General features: G+C 38.0%; 1 protein-coding gene across 1 annotated transcript; it reads right to left on the bottom strand.

Moving 5' to 3' along the window:
- Window positions 1–507: 507 nt before the first annotated feature.
- Window positions 508–17,736, bottom strand: kcnk6 (potassium channel, subfamily K, member 6). Its single transcript, XM_053623381.1, has 3 exons — window positions 17,252–17,736; window positions 10,352–10,747; window positions 508–2,535 (listed from the first exon to the last, which is right to left on the bottom strand). Exons 1-3 carry the CDS (start codon window positions 17,568–17,570, stop codon window positions 2,315–2,317), a joined length of 936 nt encoding a protein of 311 aa, XP_053479356.1. The 5' UTR covers window positions 17,571–17,736; the 3' UTR covers window positions 508–2,314.
- Between the last annotated feature and the right edge of the window lie 1,547 nt (window positions 17,737–19,283).

Below are 19,283 nucleotides of genomic sequence, written 5' to 3'. Positions count from 1 at the left end.
GAGGACTTGCACATTCTGTTAGGATACATGGCATCATGGCCTCTATCAAATATCAGATATTTGCTGCACATAACAGCTATATTCCTTGGTCTTACCCATTGTTATGAGTGACTAAGGGAGTTTGGCCTATGTGCTACCTCATATTTATACCCTTGAGATACAGGAAGTCATGGTTGAACAATTTCCCGTTCCTAGTCACCCAGGTGTACTAAAAGAAAGAAAATATCAATGGGAATATACGTCAAACATATTTTTCTCATATGAATTCATAGGGGTGCCAGTAATTGTTGCACACCTATATTTAACAAAAGATGTTGTTTTTATATATATATATATATATATATATATATATATATATATATATATATATATATATATATATATATAAACCTGTTTGATATCCATGAGAGCAGAGAATTTTTTTGTGAATTATTTGAACCCTGTTTGAAAAGTTTTGACATGATTGAAAGATTTAGACACAAAGAAGTTTTTTTTTACGCAACAAAGTACTGTTTTATGTGTTTATTTTCCTTCCCCTCTTGTTCTTTAGCCCTTTTTTCCCAATCACATAGTTACATTAAAAACAATCAACATTTAAAGTCAGATTAGTCCTAAAACAGTCATACAGGTAAATATCATTAATGTGTAACTGTCATATTTCACATGTGTATGAGTCACTGATATTGCACATCAAACATTATATGTGATCAAGTGAATACCAATAATAATAACAATAATAATAATAAATAACAACAACAATGTTAACAGACACTTCAAAATGTCATCAATGTGATCATTTGAGCAGAAGGCTGCATTATTGGGCACTGACAATGAATTAAAGGATTTAAAGAAGCATCATGTGTCCTTCTTGGACAAGGCAATCCAGTTATTCTGTTTACCAGACAATTTTTTGTCTTATACAATATTGTAAGCCATTATTAGCCATCGATCATGATGTGGTATAGTTTTATCACAAATGGTATTTTAAAAAATATTTAGACCCATATTGCACTAGTTATGTTCATGAAAATTATGTTCTAATTATGGTTTATTATTACAATATTACAAGAATATAAGTTTTACATAATATAAGTTTAGACAAGTCTTCTCAGATACGGAAATATCCTAAAATGTAAAGATTAGTTTTTAATGGGTCAGATCTTAAGTACACAAAAAGGCACCCTCCTCTAAACTGAATATTGGTGACAGTATTGTCATAGCATCTACAATAACAATATTGATGGATCATGTAACCAATTTCTATACTGCACCTCTGTGACATAGTCTGAATAGAAAAAACATCAAATACTCCTATGAACAGGTTTTACTAGTTGATAAGAAGCAAACCTTATCACCTATATATAAATAACAAATCAAGTTTCACAGATTATCACCTAGAATAAGGCACAAGTGGTCCAAACACGTAGTGATGCAAAACAAAATAATTTCTAATTTTTTATTTTATTTTATTTATTTTTTTTCCTGTTGCATAGTTTGCACAGAGGCCCTGCAGAAACAGTAGGCCTCAGATCAAAAACCCCAGTGGAAAAGTGGCAAGAAAAAAAAAAAGACAAACATTTAAGCACAACTCCTTGACTGATATTGCACTGTGTTAAATGTACATCATCACATCTAATACCTTTAAATAGTATGTTTACCCAGAATGCACCCAAGAGCCAATGACTGAATGGGAAAGAAAGTGACAAATTCCTCTGATTAATACTGAAAGATGCCAAATTTATAATCTTAGAGTAAGGTGCAAGTGGTCCAGACAGCCAATAAGCAGTAAAACTAAAATAATTTCATTTGAGTTTTTCCCATAGTTCATAAGGTCATTTAGAAAAACTCTGGGAGCCAGACACTCCTGAAACGTTGTAAAAAGAAGAAAGACTGAAAAGTTATAAAATTCTCCACATTTGTAACACAAAAATAACATGTGGAAGCAGAAATCCACTCTAACTCCCTGATATATCAATTTGGTTTAGCTTCAAAAAAACATCAGTACGTACCCAAAATGTACCGATCCAATTTGGTCCGCAGAAAAACAAACTTCTAAACAATTTATTGCTGGTTTCGGTTAGTAGAAGAAAAAACCCTCAAGTCCAGTTAACATAAAAATCTAGTAAAGAAAATCCTTACCATATGAAACAGTCCTTTGTTGTTCCTCTCAACTTTATCAGTACTGCTCTGAATGCAAAACAACAAACCATGAAGAAACATTAACATTGCACTGGTCTGCAAAATTACAACTCAGACCCACTACACTTCCCTCATCCTCTACTGCTCAGTGAACAGAGTGACAGCCTGGAGGTGTCTATCTGCTAATGGAATTGTACGAGACACGAGTGCTTGGGTCCAGTGGCTTTGTGTCTGTCTCACACTCATTAGGTTCTTCAGGAGTGTTTTCCCTCTCTTCTTCAACTTCGTCTTCACAGCTGGGCAAATGGAAAAATGCTGTCCATCCCTGAACATCAGCCAGTTTATGGAAAGAACGGAGGACAAAGTACATCGCCATCAAACCTACAAACAGGTAGACTGAAAGAAAAGAAATGAATAAATTAAACTGGAACAATTCATTCAGTTGCACACTCTAAATGGTCAGTTTTTATTTTTGGGGGGGGCTGCATGAAAAACAGACTCTCTCTAGATATGAAATGGCATTAGATGTGTTCTTTTTGGCCAAAAGTATGTGCAGGAATTAATTTTTGTAGACTCCAGATTTCTGATGATGCTTGATAAGCATCAACAACTCTCTTTCTGAGGTCCATGGCTTTGTTCATGCCATGATACACTTCCACAAACATGTTGTGAAGATCAGACTCCGATAGATCCCTGTTCTTTAAATAAAACACAGCGCTCACTCACACCTGATTGTCATCCCATTGATTGAAAACACCTGACTAATTTCACCTTCAGATTAACTACTAATCCTAGAGGTTCACATACTTTTGCCACTCACAGATTTGTAAATGGCCTGCACTTATATATCGCTTTTATCCAAAGCGCTTTACACTGTGTCTCATTCACCCATTCACACACACACACTTACACACCAATGGTAGCAGAGCTGTCATGTAAGGTGCTAACTTGCCATCTGGGACAAGTGGGGTTCCGTGTCTTGCCCAAGGACACTTCGGCATGTGGAGTCACGTGGGTCGGGAATCAAACCGCCAACCCTACCCTAGTGGACAACCCGCTATACCACCTGAGTCACAGCCGCCCACTGTAATACTGGATAATTTTCCTTAATAAATAAATGACCAAGTATAATATTTTTGTCGTTTGTTTAATTGGGTTCTCTTTGTCTACTTTTAGGACTTGTGTGAAAATCTGATGATGTTCTAAGTCATATTTATACAGAAATATAAAACTTTCTAAAAGGGTTCACGCTTGCCTCTTCCAACATCAAATTTAAGCATATCAGAATTTTTTTTCGTCCTCAGTTTGAAGGGAGTCTCGACAGAAATAAAGTTAAATAAAATATTAAGATGTTATCTGAATTATTTTTAAAGTCTAGAAACTGCCTAACTGATAGGCATTCACTCCCCTTTCTTTTACCAATCTAAATTAGCACTAGTATTTAATTTTTGAGAGCTCACACTAAATATGTTAAACAGGTTACACCTGTGTTAATATTATATCGACATGTCCAACAGTATGCTTGCACAATAAATATCGCTGACTTTGGAAAGTGTCACAGCTAATATGATAGATTAGATCAGTCCTGCTGTCATGAAGACCAAGGGTCTATCTGTAAAATGTGCTCACTACCCCATTTAGCTTCATAGAATTATTATTGCACCTAGTGATCAAAAAATGGAAACTGCAACAAGCACTAACAGAAGCCTATTGCTATGAATCATGCTGCCCCATGTTCAGAGGAGAAGCAGAAGACGGGTTGTTGTGTTCTGGTTGCATCACAAATGCCTTCTCGCTGAATATATATTGATCAACATGTGGCTTGGAAGCCATTATTTCATTCCCTGTGAAGTGCACACCTATATAGGGAAAACTGCACCATTTGAAATACGACCATTGAAAATTGCTATTAGTTGTAAGTGCAGGTTCTGCTTTTATTCTCCGAAACTGCACGGATACGCCCCGGTGCATGGCTGTGCAGCAAAAGCGCGTAATGATACGCTTTCCAGTCTTTGGCGCCAAGAGTGCTTCTTTCTGGCGCAGCGTGATGACGTAAAGGGGGCAGGGCCTCACTGGAACCACGAGGAGCAGTGAAAATTAAAATTATATTTTATATATAGATATAGATATATATAGATAGATATTTCAATAAACTGTTAATACATAATTGTTTATCTATATAATTAAATACATAAATAAAATGCAGTTTTAAATGCAAAAAAAAAAAAAAAAAAGACAGAAGCAGAAGACAGAGCAGTCAATGACAGGGCTTCCAGGGTCTCAGTTTTGCCAAATTTAATATATTGGTGGCCCTAGGATCTTGTTTTGGGGCAGTGGTGGCTCAGTGGTCAAAGACTCTGGGTTACTGATCACTGCCAAGCTACCACTGTTGGGCCCTTGGACAAGGCCCTTAACCCTCAATTGCTCAGTTGTATAAATGAGATAGACGTAAGTTGCTCTGGATAAGGGTGTCTGCCAAATGCCATAAATGTTTTATAGAAAGTCATTGGAATTACATATATTTCTGCAAATGAAGGCAAACTGTACGTGCTAAAAGAGTCTCTAATGTAAAGAACGATTTCTATTTGACGATATATATGTTTGGGAGAGAGAAATGGGGATTATGGAGTGAATAATGTCTGTACATCAGAAATGCATGTGCACCACATTGACCTTGTTTCCTATGCAAAGGCTGAGAAAATTGATGAAAAATGTGTCTCCCTTCTCCAGTGGCCTTTTGGTTGGTTTTTGAGATGTAGTTGGTCAGGACATTTTGCTGAAAGCTGGCAACCCTGGTTAATGATACCAGTTGTTCAGTGAGCGCCTCAGTGGTTTCAGGAAGCATACCTGCTGTATCAAATGCAGATGAACAACGCGTATGTCTAAAACCGCTCAAAACAAACTGCAAGACTGTATGCTGGATGATTTGTTGTCGACATTTCACTGCCAGCACTTTATGCTGTCTGAGTTTGAGAAATTAACACTCGTATTACAGAAAGCATATAACTAGAACTACAGTTTTAATTACTGATCATTTAAACTTGACAAATATTATCAGTTATCTGTTAATACTCCTTAAGTAATGTTAAAATATCAGTGAGGCCCTGATGTGAATAAGTGTTTGCATTTATGCATAAAAAATTTAAATATTTGTATTTATATAAATTAAGACCTGGTTACAAGCATTAGTATTACAAGCTCACTTTGGAAATATACAAGTAGCAGTTATGTTACTGTACAATCAACTCTAACCATTACATGGTATCTTGTTAGTTGTAATCACATTTTGTGTTATATGCAGCTACAGTGAGGGAAAAAAGTATTTGATCCCCTGCTGATTTTGTACGTTTGCCCACTGACAAAGAAATGATCAGTCTATAATTTCAACGGTAGATTTATTTGAACAGTGAGAGACAGAATAACAACAAGAAAATCCAGAAAAACGCATGTCAAAAATGTTATAAATTGATTTGCATTTTAATGAGGGAAATAAGTATTTGACCCCCTCTGAAAGAAAATCAGAAAGATTTCTGGCTCCCAGGTGTCTTTTATACAGGTAACAAACTGAGATTAGGAGCACACTCTTAAAGGGAGTGCTCCTAATCTCAGCTTGTTACCTGTGTAAAAGACAGCTGTCCACAGAAGCAATCAATCAATCAGATTCCAAACTCTCCACCATGGCCAAGACCAAAGAGCTCTCCAAGGATGTCAGGGACAAGATTGTAGACCTACACAAGTCTGGAATGGGCTACAAGACCATTGCCAAGCAGCTTGGTGAGAAGGTGACAACAGTTGGTGCGATTATTCGCAAATGGAAGAAACACAAAAGAACTGTCAATCTCCCTCGGCCTGGGGCTCCATGCAAGATCTCACCTCGTGGAGCTGCAATGATCATGAGAACAGTGAGGAATCAGCCCAGAACTACACGGGAGGATCTTGTCAATGATCTCAACGCAGCTGGGACCACAGTCACCAAGAAAACAATTGGTAACACACTACGCCGTGAAGGACTGAAATCCTGCAGCGCCCGCAAGGTCCCCCTGCTCAAGAAAGCACATATACATGCCCGTCTGAAGTTTGCCAGTGAACATCTGAATGATTCAGAGGACAACTGGGTGAAAGTGTTGTGGTCAGATGAGACCAAAATGGAGCTCTTTGGCATCAAGTCAACTCGCCATGTTTGGAGGAGGAGGAATGCTGCCTATGACCCCAAGAACACCATCCCCACCGTCAAACATGGAGGTGGAAACATTATGCTTTGGGGGTGTTTTTCTGCTAAGGGAACAGGACAACTTCACCGCATCAAAGGGACGATGGACGGGGCCATGTACCGTCAAATCTTGGGTGAGAACCTCCTTCCCTCAGCCAGGGCATTGAAAATGGGTTGTGGATGGGTATTCCAGCATGACAATGACCCAAAACACACGGCCAAGGCAACAAAGGAGTAGCTCACGAAGAAGCACATTAAGGTCCTGGAGTGGCCTAGCCAGTCTCCAGCCCTTAATCCCATAGAAAATCTGTGGAGGGAGCTGAAGGTTCGAGTTGCCAAACATCAGCCTCGAAACCTTAATGACTTGGAGAAGATCTGCACAGAGGAGTGGGACAAAATCCCTCCTGAGATGTGTGCAAACCTGATGGCCAACTACAAGAAACGTCTGACCTCTGTGATTGCCAACAAGGGTTTTGCCACCAAGTACTAAGTCATGTTTTGCAGAGGGGTCAAATACATATTTCCCTCATTAAAATGCAAATCAATTTATAACATTTTTGACATGCGTTTTTCTGGATTTTTTTGTTGTTATTCTGTCTCTCATTGTTCAAATAAATCTACCATTAAAATTATAGAATGATCATTTCTTTGTCAGTGGGCAAACGTACAAAATCAGCAGGGGATCAAATACTTTTTCCCCTCACTGTACATTGCAGCTAATATGCAGCTACACACAAACGGACAAATACTGTACATACACCTACATGTTTTCACACTAGTTCAATGTTGCATAAAATTAGGAAGCAGCTAATGAGAATAAAAAGCAGAGCAAGAGGAACTGCACACCACCAAAATAACCTCACACACTCCCACACACAAGACATTGCACACACCCGAGAAGGTATACTGTTAAATTAACACCACAGTTCAAATAGGTTTAAAGGTCACATGAGTTTGTGGCCTCGCCGATGTCACATGAACATCTCCTTGCCTAAAATCCCCAGAATGTCACACATCAGCGAGAAAGCCTCAGCCTGTGACATTAATCAAATACAAGAAACCCAAAAGAAGAAAGAAAACTTCATTTTCTTTCATTAGGTTCCAATACAATATACTGTTTATCCATCGCTGAACATCTGACCAGCTGTGTTCCAAATTACATTTTACTATGCCTACTTTAACACAGTTCCATGCTCAACAACAAAGATCTTTAATTTGGTTGACTTTAATATTCATCTGTGTGTGTGAATGAGAGAGTGAGAAAAAACAAACAGTCTTTCATCAAAAGTCCTCCAAAACAAATCCTGACCAAAAAAAAAAGTCTCAAATTTTATCTGCACAATGTGCGTTTCTGTGATTAGAGTGATTATAATGTGTTTATTAAACCCCCAGTCAACCCCCAACTCATGGGAATCAAAGTGAAAGGTCATACAAAGGAACATGAATAAATCAAGAACATGTCACTTATTTATACATTATGCAGCCAACGGTTTGTGGACACCTGACCATTACACCCATATGTGGCTCTTCCCCCAAACTGTTGCAATTAAATTTGAAGCTCCAAACTGTACAGGATGTCTCTCTATGCTGACGCATTACAATTTCCATTCGCTGACATGTTCCAGCATGATAAAGCATGTCTTTATGGACCTCAGTTTGTGCACAGGGGCATTACCAAAGTTAGTGTGGAAGAACACAGAGCCCTGATCTCAACCCCACCGAACACCTTTGGGATAAACTGGAATGCTGACGTTAACATATACACACACATTAGCATATACATACAGTACATTCCATTAACTTATACATAAGTTAATCCAATTAGCTGAGTCCAAAATATTCCCACATAATATTCAACATTTGATAATGTTACAGTTGTATTAGGGCTGAGGAATATGACAAAATAACCTGGATATTCTCCCACTGTGTACTTTTCTAGTATCACAGATATCAATGTAAATGGTGCACTTACGTAATGATAAAAGCTATATTTGTACCAATTATTCACAAAATATAGCATTAGGCCATAAAAAATGTTTATAAAATGTAAATAAATGGCCTTGAGGCAATGTGTGTCCAGGAAGCTCAAGAGCATATGCAAATCTATAACCTTACAGGACTCTGTATTTTTAAAAAAAAAAATAAATAAATAAAAATAGCATGTGTATTACTGTACACATTTTTGCTGACATTTTTTTTTCCCCCCACAAAGTCTTCGAGAAATGCAATTATGGCGTGGCTACTTCAAGACATAGCATCATTTTTCACATAGATGGTGAAAAAGAGAAACAAAACCACGTCTGTCTGTGTCTGTCTCTCTGTCTGTCTCCCTCTCTCTCTCACACACTCACTAATTTCTCAGCAGTGAAGTGTGAGACAATGTAGTGCAATGTAAGGTCTGAATCTTTTTCAGTCCCTGCTCCAAAGCAGGTTTACTTTTATTCATTGAAAATATAAAAGAAATTCATTAGAAAGTAACCTTATTTTGGGCCAAAGGCAAATACAAGAAGAAAATGAGTTAGATTTAGGGGCTTAGTGAAGTCTAAGAACAGCTGCAGTAAAGGTCATTAAAAAAAAATCCAGTATAAGCCTTAATGGGTCAAGATCCCAAGATCCTTCAGCATGGCCTCCTCTTTTTGCTGTGCTGGACAGTTTGCCAGTTTTACCCACTGTACAACAAAGGTGCTTTATTCTCAGAATAAACAATTAGATCCTTAACACTTAAGCATAGGTCTCATGAGTATCAGTGGCTTATTAATGAATACAGTCATCACAAATCCACACTGACTGGTAATGTGTTAATGCACCATTATTGAGGAGTAAAATTAACCAGGTGACCAGGTTAATCTCCAGTTGAAACTGTAAATGAAAGTTTTGGGGTTTGCTCACAGACAACAGTTGGCTCTATGTGCTGATAAAGTAGCAAACTTTCATTGCATCCAGAACAGACTACCTATAGGAAAAACCTATATAAAACCAGTTAGCTAATGTAACAGCATACAATAGACATTGCCTGATTTTAAACCCCCTGGCAAAACTGTTTCAAATGTTAGAAGATTCTTTTTGGTACTAAAGAGTGGTCATTTAACAATGGCATATACAAAACAAAAAACTGTAAAACTGCCCTTTTGTTTATCAAATAACTTGTATAATGTGCATTTATGGTACAGAAAAATATTGCAGGAGCTTTTAAAATGACAGAACACCGTTCCTGAAAATAATTTGTAGAGATGCAACTCAAATGCAAGTTTGGCTCCTCATTCACTTCAACATTTTGGCTTCACATTTTCATCCCTGATATGACGTCCACCCTTATATACAGTCATTGCAAAGGATAAAGATGAGTAGATTCTCTTATTGTTTGATTGTAGAAACAATTATTTTTATGATGGGTGCGAATAATTCTGGAGAACACTGTATATCCCGCTGTACAACTGAATTATAACTAATAGCTACAGAAACTCTCTTTACTACCTGGTCAGAACTGTGTGGGTGTGTCAGATCGCATAGTGATCATCAGACTGCACACTGTATGTGGCTTGTGGGTAGTCCACTGCTACTTCCCCAGACCAGTTTTAAAAACAACACCGATTATTAAAGCACGACAATGAAATTTGCAGAAGCAGAATACATATTGCATTGGTTTGAATAAAATGGTTCAAAATTAGCTTTCATGTCCTTATTAATCATTTAGGGTTAGGAGCTTTTACATTTTTGAGGTGAAGCTCAGCAAAATCAGATAAACTTTGGCATATCTTTTTGTTTAGAATGTTGGAATATAATAATAATAAAAAAACAAATGTATAAAGTGGGCTAATTAAACAAAAATGTGCTGGGTGGCCAATGATATTTCAGGGTGACCACGGCCAGCCCAAACCACCCCTTAGCTCTGCCCCTGAGATGCAGTAATAAGAACTCCATATGATGAAACCATATATAGAGGAGACCAAAGCACACTCACTATGGCAGTATGCCATACTATCATTGCAATAATTCACTTACCCATAACAGAGATCTTGTAGAGTGGTCGGAGTTTCTGATTGGGCTGCTCGCCTGGGACAAAGTCGCCTAACCCAATGGTGCAAAGGGAGATGAAGCAGAAATAAAAAGCCTCCAGAAAGGTCCATGAGTCCTCAATGGTGCTGAAAACAGTAGCTGGCACCAAAAAGAACACCAGAACAACCAGAAGGAGCAGGAGGACAAAGTGTATGGTGCTGGCAGTGTGAGGATGCCAGCCGAACCGCCGACGCCATAACGCCACCAGCCGTAAGTTCAACGGCACCATGAGGCGCTGCACACATGCCGTCAGCACAAGCATAGTGAAGGGGACACCGAATAAGGCATACACAATGGAGAACGCTTTCCCCACATCAGACAGTGGAGTGGTGTGGCCATAACCTAGACGAAACACACAAGAAAAAGAAAAAAAATACATACATACACACACACATACATATATACATAGTACTGTGCAAAGGTCTTAGGCACCCTACTTTTTTTAGTCCAAACTTTGTTATAGATTTATTATTTTATGACTTCTACATTGAGTCAGTACAAAAAACATTTTAGATTCCCAAATATTCGTTTTCCAGCACAAAATTAAATGTTACAGAAAAATGTTTCGTAAGTCATTAAAGAAAGCATATTACATAAGAGACACTTTTCAGATAAAAAAAACATAATGTTGGCTGCTGGATTGAAAATAAGAAGCAAGTGTGACAGTCAAAGTCTCCAGAAGAACTGTGGCTGGTTCTACAACATGCTCAATAAAACTTACAGCTCATTTCCTTATAAAACTGCACTAATTCTACCGGAGACCACTATTTAAAAAAAAAAAAAAAAGTCATACCAAATATTGACTGTTTCATGTACTACAGTTGACTACTCTTTATGGTATTTTTTAAACTGTAAAAACACTTAATTTCATTATTTTGAAGGAATCTTTGCTCTACAGCATTTCTTTGCATGTACCTAAAACTTTTGCACAGTAATATATATTTTATATAAAATTATATATATATATATATATATATATATATATATATATATATATATATATATATATATATATATATATATATATATATATATATACACACATACAGTGAGGGAAAAAAGTATTTGATCCCCTGCTGATTTTGTATGTTTACCCACTGACAAAGAAATGATCAGTCTATAACTTTAATGGTAGATTTATTTGAACAGTGAGAGACAGAATAACAACAAAAAAATCCAGAAAAACGCACATCAAAAATGTTATAAATTGATTTGCATTTTAATGAGGGAAATAAGTATTTGACCCCTCTGCAAAACATGACTTAGTACTTGGTTTAAAAACCCTTGTTGGCAATCACAGAGGTCAGACGTTTCTTGTAGTTGGCCACCAGGTTTGCACACATCTCAGGAGGGATTTTGTCCCACTCCTCTTTGCAGATCTTCTCCAAATCATTAAGGTTTCGAGGCTGACGTTTGGCAACTCGAACCTTCAGCTCTCTCCACAGATTTTCTATGGGATTAAGGTCTGGAGACTGCCTAGGTCACTCCAGGACCTTAATGTGCTTCTTCTTGAGCCACTCCTTTGTTGCCTTGGCCATGTGTTTTGGGTCATTGTCATGCTGGAATATCCATCCACGACCCATTTTCAATGCCCTGTCTGAGGGAAGGAGGTTTTCACCCAAGATTTGACGGTACATGGCCCTGTCCATCGTCCCTTTGATGCGGTCAAGTTGTCCTGTCCCCTTAGCAGAAAAAAAACCCCAAAGCATAATGTTTCCACCTCCATGTTTGACGGTGGGGATGGTGTTCCAGGGGTCATAGGCAGCATTCCTCCTCCTCCAAACACGGCGAGTTGAGTTGATGCCAAAGAGCTCCATTTTGGTCTCATCTGACCTCAACGCTTTCACCCAGTTGTCCTCAGAATCATTCAGATGTTCATTGGCAAACTTCAGACGGGGATGTATATGTGTTTTCTTGAGCAGCGGACCTTGCGCGCGCTGCAGGATTTCAGTCCTTCACGGCATAGTGTGTTACCAATTGTTTTCTTGGTGACTATGGTCCCAGCTGCCTTGATATCATTGACAAGATCCTCCCGTGTAGTTCTGGGCTGATTCCTCACTGTTCTCATGATCAATGCAACTCCACGAGGTGAGATCTTGCATGGAGCCCCAGGCCGAGGGAGATTGACAGTTCTTTTGTGCTTCTTCCATTTGCGAATAATCGCACCAACTGTTGTCCCCTTCTCACCAAGCTGCTTGGCAATGGTCTTGTAGCCCATTCCAGACTTGTGTAGGTCTACAATCTTGTCCCTGACATCCTTGGAGAGCTCTTTGGTCTTGGCCATGGTGGAGAGTTTGGAATATGACTGATTGATTGCTTCTGTGGACAGGTGTCTTTTATACAGGTAACAAACTGATATTAGGAGCACTCCCTTTAAGAGTGTGCTCCTAATCTCAGCTCGTTACCTGTATAAAAGACACCTGGGAGCCAGAAATCTTTCTGATTGAGAGGGGGTCAAATACTTTTTACCCTCATTAAAATGCAAATTAATTTATAAAATTTTTGACATGCATTTTTCTGGATTTTTTTGTTGTTATTCTGTCTCTCACTGTTCAAATACAACTACCATTAAAATTATAGACTGATCATTTCTTTGTCAGTGGGCAAACGTACAAAATCAGCAGGGGATCAAATACTTTTTTCCCTCACTGTATATATATATATAGTCACTCGAAAAAATAGGTACACCTCGTGGAAATTGTTCATTTTTCTGACACATTTGAAACAGTGCCTATTAAAAAAGTTGATACACTGTCAACACATCATATATCAACACACAAAAATGTACATTTTGTAGTAATTTTCACAATTTAAATTTACAAAAAACAGATCAGTCACATGGAAAAGGTAAGTTCCAAACGGGTTCACAAATTTTCAAGCACCAGTATATATTCAGTGTACGACTAAGCAAACTACTAAAAAAAAAAAAAACATTTTGTTCCACAACCTTTGTTAAACCTATTAACCTATTTATTTACAAAGAGTGCCAATAATTCTGGAGCTAACTATATTAACAATTTAATGTTCAATAAAGACAATTCTCATGGAAATTGACACCCAAATGCCCCAATCAATAGGGTTTTTTAAAAATAGTTTATAAAATGAACTAATAACATTATAAATATCTAGAATATTACACATTTTGAATACATTTTTAAAATCCTTACAGGTTCAGGCCTTGCAGCTGCTATGGGTTGCTTCGGGAATAGTTACTTCCTGTTGACTATACATGACTTTTGCCCCCCAGGCATGATTAGTTGAAGGTAGATTTTACTGGGAGCTGGAAAAGGGGTAGCTGAAGGGAGAACATTTCTATGCACGAGGCTTCAATAAAACAAGCTTTGTTTAGTTTATCTTTTCCAAAGATCTAAATGAGAGAATTCTACAATGTACCACAATCAGAAAGAACAAAGAGAACAAACAGAACAAAACCAAAAATGAAAACATCCTGTGAGAGATAGGCATCAGCTGTTCTTTATCAAATGTTAGTGTTCTAAACATGTTTTCTTTCATGATGTAATTGTTTTTTTAAATAAAGGTTTGATGTAGGAATTTTAAAGAATGTCACCAGACAGCAGAAAAGGCACAAATGCAGCTACTTGTTTACCCTCAACAAGAAATTCATTTTGTACTATATAGTTCTGAAAACTACAGGCTTCCTGAACTTAAATATGTTTTTGTTTTTTATGCATCTCAACCACAAGTAACGTTTTAGCATTTTCAAACCTGGCTACCCCCTCAAATGAAAAGGTCTCATTTTAAAAACTACATTACTAGTTCACAGAAAGGCCTACCTTTATAACCTAACCCATGTATGGAGAGGAAAAAAAAAGAAGTTAATCCCAAATGTTAAAGAATTCAAGTTTATAATGGGAAATGATCTATTTGATTATCAGCATCATCCGGTCTCTGTCTCATCATCAAAGGTAAAAGTCACTTGTGGCATTTAAACAAGCCTCTTCACATCGCTTTCTTCATGCAGCATCGGGGGAAAAAGTAATCACTGATTTATTCAGTCAACTCTTTTCTGTTGATTACATTTCTTGTCATTAATGTCTTCTGGAGGTTGTTGGCTCAGGTGAATTGCGGATATTGTGGCAGCTGTTATCTGATTACAAACTGAATTTATTAGACTCATGCCTATTTTGCTGTGGCATGTAAATGGTAAATGGCGCACTTATATAGCGCTTTTATCCAAAGCGCTTTACACTGTCTCATTCACCCATTCACACACACACTCACACACCAATGGTAGCAGAGCTGCCATGCAAGGTGGTAACTTGCCATTGGGAGCAACTTGGGCTTCAGTGTCTTGCCCAAGGATACTTTGGTATGTGAAGTCATGCGGGCCGGGAATCGATACGCCAACCCTACGATTAGTGGACAACCCGCTCTACCATCTGAGCCACAGCCGCCACATGTAACTATTCAAAATCTTGAACAAGGTTTTACACATCTTTTGGCAGACTGATTGCATTTACTAATGTTTGTTATCGGTGATTCCTTACCAAACATGATTTGCAGGCAAGGCAAGGTTAGAAAGCAGCCTATATAAAATCAGTTCCCCATAGTTTTGGTGAAATTATACTACTGACAAAAAAATACAGTTTGAAGTCAAAACCTGATTTTTGTCATTTGTGGCTGTTTCCCAGAATGCTGTAGCGACTTCTGATGTTTTTTCCGAGCTTATATTTTCCTGTGAAATGTTTGGATTACTGTCTTAGGGCCGCTTTACACCTGGTCACTTCATGCGTTCTCTGGTCAGACAGCTATCCGACTGTGAAAAGACTAGGGTGTAAATGCCTTACCAAAATTATTCGAGATGGATATAATTCCGATCACTCAAACCACATCAGGAGATGGTCTGGGACGCATTCCAGACAAAACTGGACAAGTCTAAATGCATCTGGTTGTAGAAACAACATACATCAGTGCTTTTCTCCTCCCAAACGGAAGTACGGACCGGAATAGCCTGACAGAGATGAGTGTGCCTCCTCATAAATTACTTTGCAGGCTGACACAAAGATAATTGAAGGTCCAGCTGGGCCTAGCCAGTCTTGTTCTGTAAAAGAAGCCAGCACTATATTTTCCCACCAGCGTTGACTGAGCTTTCATACAGGTATCTCGCTGGGTTTCAAAGTTTAGTACTGCCGACAGCGAAAACACTGCATTTTCTTGTGTAAGCGTTGTAGCAAGTATTTTCGTTTTCTTTTCGACTGCATTCGCAAACCCAAATAGAACAAAGATCGGATTCATATCCATTTAGCTAAAACGTGTTATGTGGCCAAGTGTAAACGGAACCGTTTTAACAACTCAGATAGCTATCCGATCAGAGAAAACGCATGAAGTGACCTGGTGTAAACAGGCCCTTACATCAATGCAGCAAAAGAGCTGCATTGACCATTTTCACACTTTAGCTAAGTTTTCTCATTTCAGTTAATATCCCTGAAAGTATGTAATTATGTAGGTTAATTATGTATGTTTTATAAGTTTCAGGCTGTTTTCAACTCTTAAAATTGCTAAGAGAAAAAGCCTTTGTTTAATTGTTTATATAGTGATTATATTCTAAGTTCTGTATATATTCCAGAAAGTGTGACTTAATGTGGAGTAAACAAAAGAGAAGAAGTGAGATCGGAATGAAAACATAATCCCACTGAACTCCACCTAAAGCTTACTCAATCTGACAAGAGCACTTAAACACACACAAAAGTGTACACACACACACACACACACACACACACACACAATGAAGGCTGCTAACTAAACACTCCTAACGCAGCCCAAACGGAAGTTGCTGGTAGATCTCAAACACATGTGCATAATAAGCACTGTTAACATTCAAATGTGGCTTGCCTTTCTAATGCTATTTTGCCTTCAGGTTTTGGTGGGGGTTTTTTTGCTCAAAAGCTACCAGAGCAAAAAGAAGCTAATAAATTTTGAGCATCGTGCAAACTGCATGACTACACCACACACTTGCCTGAAACCACTTTGTTTAGTATCTCAGACTTAATTTTGTGGTTTCTGACACAGTACACAGCAAATGTGCAATGTAAAGGCAGTGGCAATTCCAGGTGCAGTCTGTGGTGCGCTGGTAAGAAACAGTTCAGATCCGTTCTGTGTCTGCTTTGTTGTGGAACGTCCCTCATGTATACTCTAAAGATTTGGACTTCTCTCTCAAAAACTAGATCATTCATGCCCAAACCTCACCCTTGTTTCAGTAGATAATCTCACCTGAATACTGTAGACTTGAGTTAAAGAATTGGCACTGCAATCATAAACAAAGGCATAAAGTATGCTGCTCATACTGAACATCCATTCAACACAGTATTTGACATTACAGTATACAGTTAAGAGTAATGATTTCTATAATTCCACTATTTGGTGTCACTCAGAAGAGCATGGGTTCTCATTCGAGTCTGGTTCCTCTCAAGGTTTCTTCGCCATATCCTCTCAGGGAGTTTTTTCTTGCCATTGCCGCTTCTGGCTTGCTCCTTAGGGATCTAACTGCTTTAAAGTCTATTGTTAAATCACTACATATGGAAAAACTGCTGGAGGAGAAAATTCAGACCAGGCTGAAATTGTATAGGCTATGTATATAAATAAATTTCAAGGACACCGTTAGGTTTTTACAACACATCTGGATTTATTAAGCTAGCTAAGTACCAAAAAAAAAATTCTTCAGACACCAAAAACATGTCTTTTCGCCCAAATCTGTGTACTTTTGTGTATTTTTCCTTTAAAGCCTTGTTCGAGTGGTGTTTATGGGTTTATACGAACACATTCACACTTTTTTTATGTCATTTGTACGTTAATCTGATGAGGAAGTTGAACCTGAATCAGACTCACCGATGGTGGTGACCAAAGTGTTGGAGAAGAACAAAGCAGACGCCAGGTCCCAGTTGGAGTTCTCGGAGGAGTTTTGCATTAGTGACACTCCGTATTTGTTAGCGTTTATGAGTACCTCTAAGAGTTGCTCAAGTGTGGATATGTTAATGCAGCTCATATTATTGATAAGCTGCTGTTTGAGTAGATTCAGCTCGGCCTGAACTTTCTCCTCCAGCGGCTTCTCCAGTGCCGAAAACACCAAAGCTCCGAGCACCAGGTACACCACATATATACACACCAGAGCCAGCACCACAAAACACGACCTGGACGAAGTGGACATCTTGGTAAAATGACGCTTAGATGATAGACTCAAAGCGTATCCAGCCTCTTACTTCTACTTCTTCCCCTTCCTTTTCTTCTTCTTTGTACACGCAAACTTCTGATCTCTCGCCTTGTTGTGAAACTTAGCAACAGGGTTGCCAGATTGGAGAGTATCATGTTGATGTCTTTTTTTTTTTTAAAGTGACACAGAGCGAATCGGCTCCCAGTAAGATTTCTATTTTATTTTATTTTTATGTGTAACTCCCCATTTAAAAATGTCCATCCTTGGCGTATAATTCTTGTGTGATAAAAACAAAACAAAACAAACAAAAAAATCTGCTTCAACGATTCAAGAAAATCAACGATTCAAAACCACCCATTCTGATTCACTTAACCTGAATCAGTAAAGTGAATCTTAATGCCACATCAAGGTTTAAAAGTTCACCACAGCAGAAGGATCTTCACTCTTATGTTTATCACACTGTCGAACTATCATAGTATTTGTTTAAAAAATATATATAGGAAAATACTACATTTTAACATATTTAAAGTGTGTTTTCACACGAGTTCACCCCTTTTCTCAAAATTGTAAGAGAATAACCTCTCAGTGTTGAATTAACATCCACTGGATTGAATAGACTCGCACTGCTGAAAACAAACAAAATAAACTATCACAGTAATTCTAATGGTTTCTTCTACAAATACCACTACAAACCATCAACTAACCATTAAAACCATTATTGGTGCTTAATGGTATCAAGTGGACATAACATACCACAAATAGAAGGCAACAAATTACCAGTAAAGACCCACAGGGTCTATTAGAGTTTCCATTAAAGCCAATACAATTCCCATTATAACCATTAAAACCATTACATATTCTATGAGGGTTTCTATTGCTTTTTTGTTTGTATGTTTTTTCAGCAGGAGGAACTGACAGTTTTAGCCTTCATCACAGACAGGATTTGCTCTGGAGGCCTACAGGGTCCAGAGTACACCGTGGACAGGGTGCCAATCCATTGCAGGGCACAATCACATACACATTCACACACCGATTCACACACTACGGACACTCTGGACATGCCAATCAGCCTACCACACATGTCTTTGGGCTGGGGGAGGAAACCCCCGCAGCACAGGGAGAAGATGCAAACCCCACACACAGGGTCGTGGCGGGAAATGAACCCCCAAGGTGTGAGGCGAATGTGCTAACCCCAATTTTTTTTCCTGTCAGGGCTTTTTGTAATTTTTCTACTTTTTCTTCTTCCTACTACTACTACTAATAATAATAATAATAATAATACTGTTGTAGTTGTTATACTGTCTGTCTTAATTCAACACTGGGAGATTGTACAATGTATAAAGTTAGCTTTTTATAATTATTATTTTTATACAAATCCCATCTCTATGTCCAGGCCTTAAAACCAAACAACTGAAGAGGGTTTTCCACTGACTGTCAGCTTAAACCTGAAACTCCTTAAACCTTTCTCCATTTTGCAGAGTCACTTTTGAGTTTTGAAGGATTTCCTTATTCCTACCCTATCTATCTATCTGTCTATCTATCTATCTATCTATCTATCTTTCTGTTTGTCTTTCTGTCTATCTATCTATCTATCTATCTATCTATCTCTGCTTCTTTTGTTGCAGTAGCAACTGAGCTCTATGTCTTTCTGATGATGTCACTGTGATCTAGAGGTTTGTTATTAGCTCATCCCTAGACCACCTTACATGT

This window comes from Ictalurus furcatus, chromosome 4 (genome assembly GCF_023375685.1).
Source record: "Ictalurus furcatus strain D&B chromosome 4, Billie_1.0, whole genome shotgun sequence".
In the NCBI taxonomy this organism is placed as follows: domain Eukaryota; kingdom Metazoa; phylum Chordata; class Actinopteri; order Siluriformes; family Ictaluridae; genus Ictalurus; species Ictalurus furcatus.
This window is presented reverse-complemented; position numbering and strand designations above follow the sequence as displayed.

Coding starts and splice junctions, on each gene's coding strand:
- kcnk6 (XM_053623381.1), bottom strand. CDS start 17,570: ATGTCCACTTCGTCCAGGTCGTGTTTTGTGGTGCTGGCTCTGGTGTGT. Junction 10,748..17,251: donor CACTTTGGTCACCACCATCG/GTGAGTCTGATT, acceptor TGTTTCGTCTAG/GTTATGGCCACACCACTCCA. Junction 2,536..10,351: donor CTACAAGATCTCTGTTATGG/GTAAGTGAATTA, acceptor CTTTTCTTTCAG/TCTACCTGTTTGTAGGTTTG.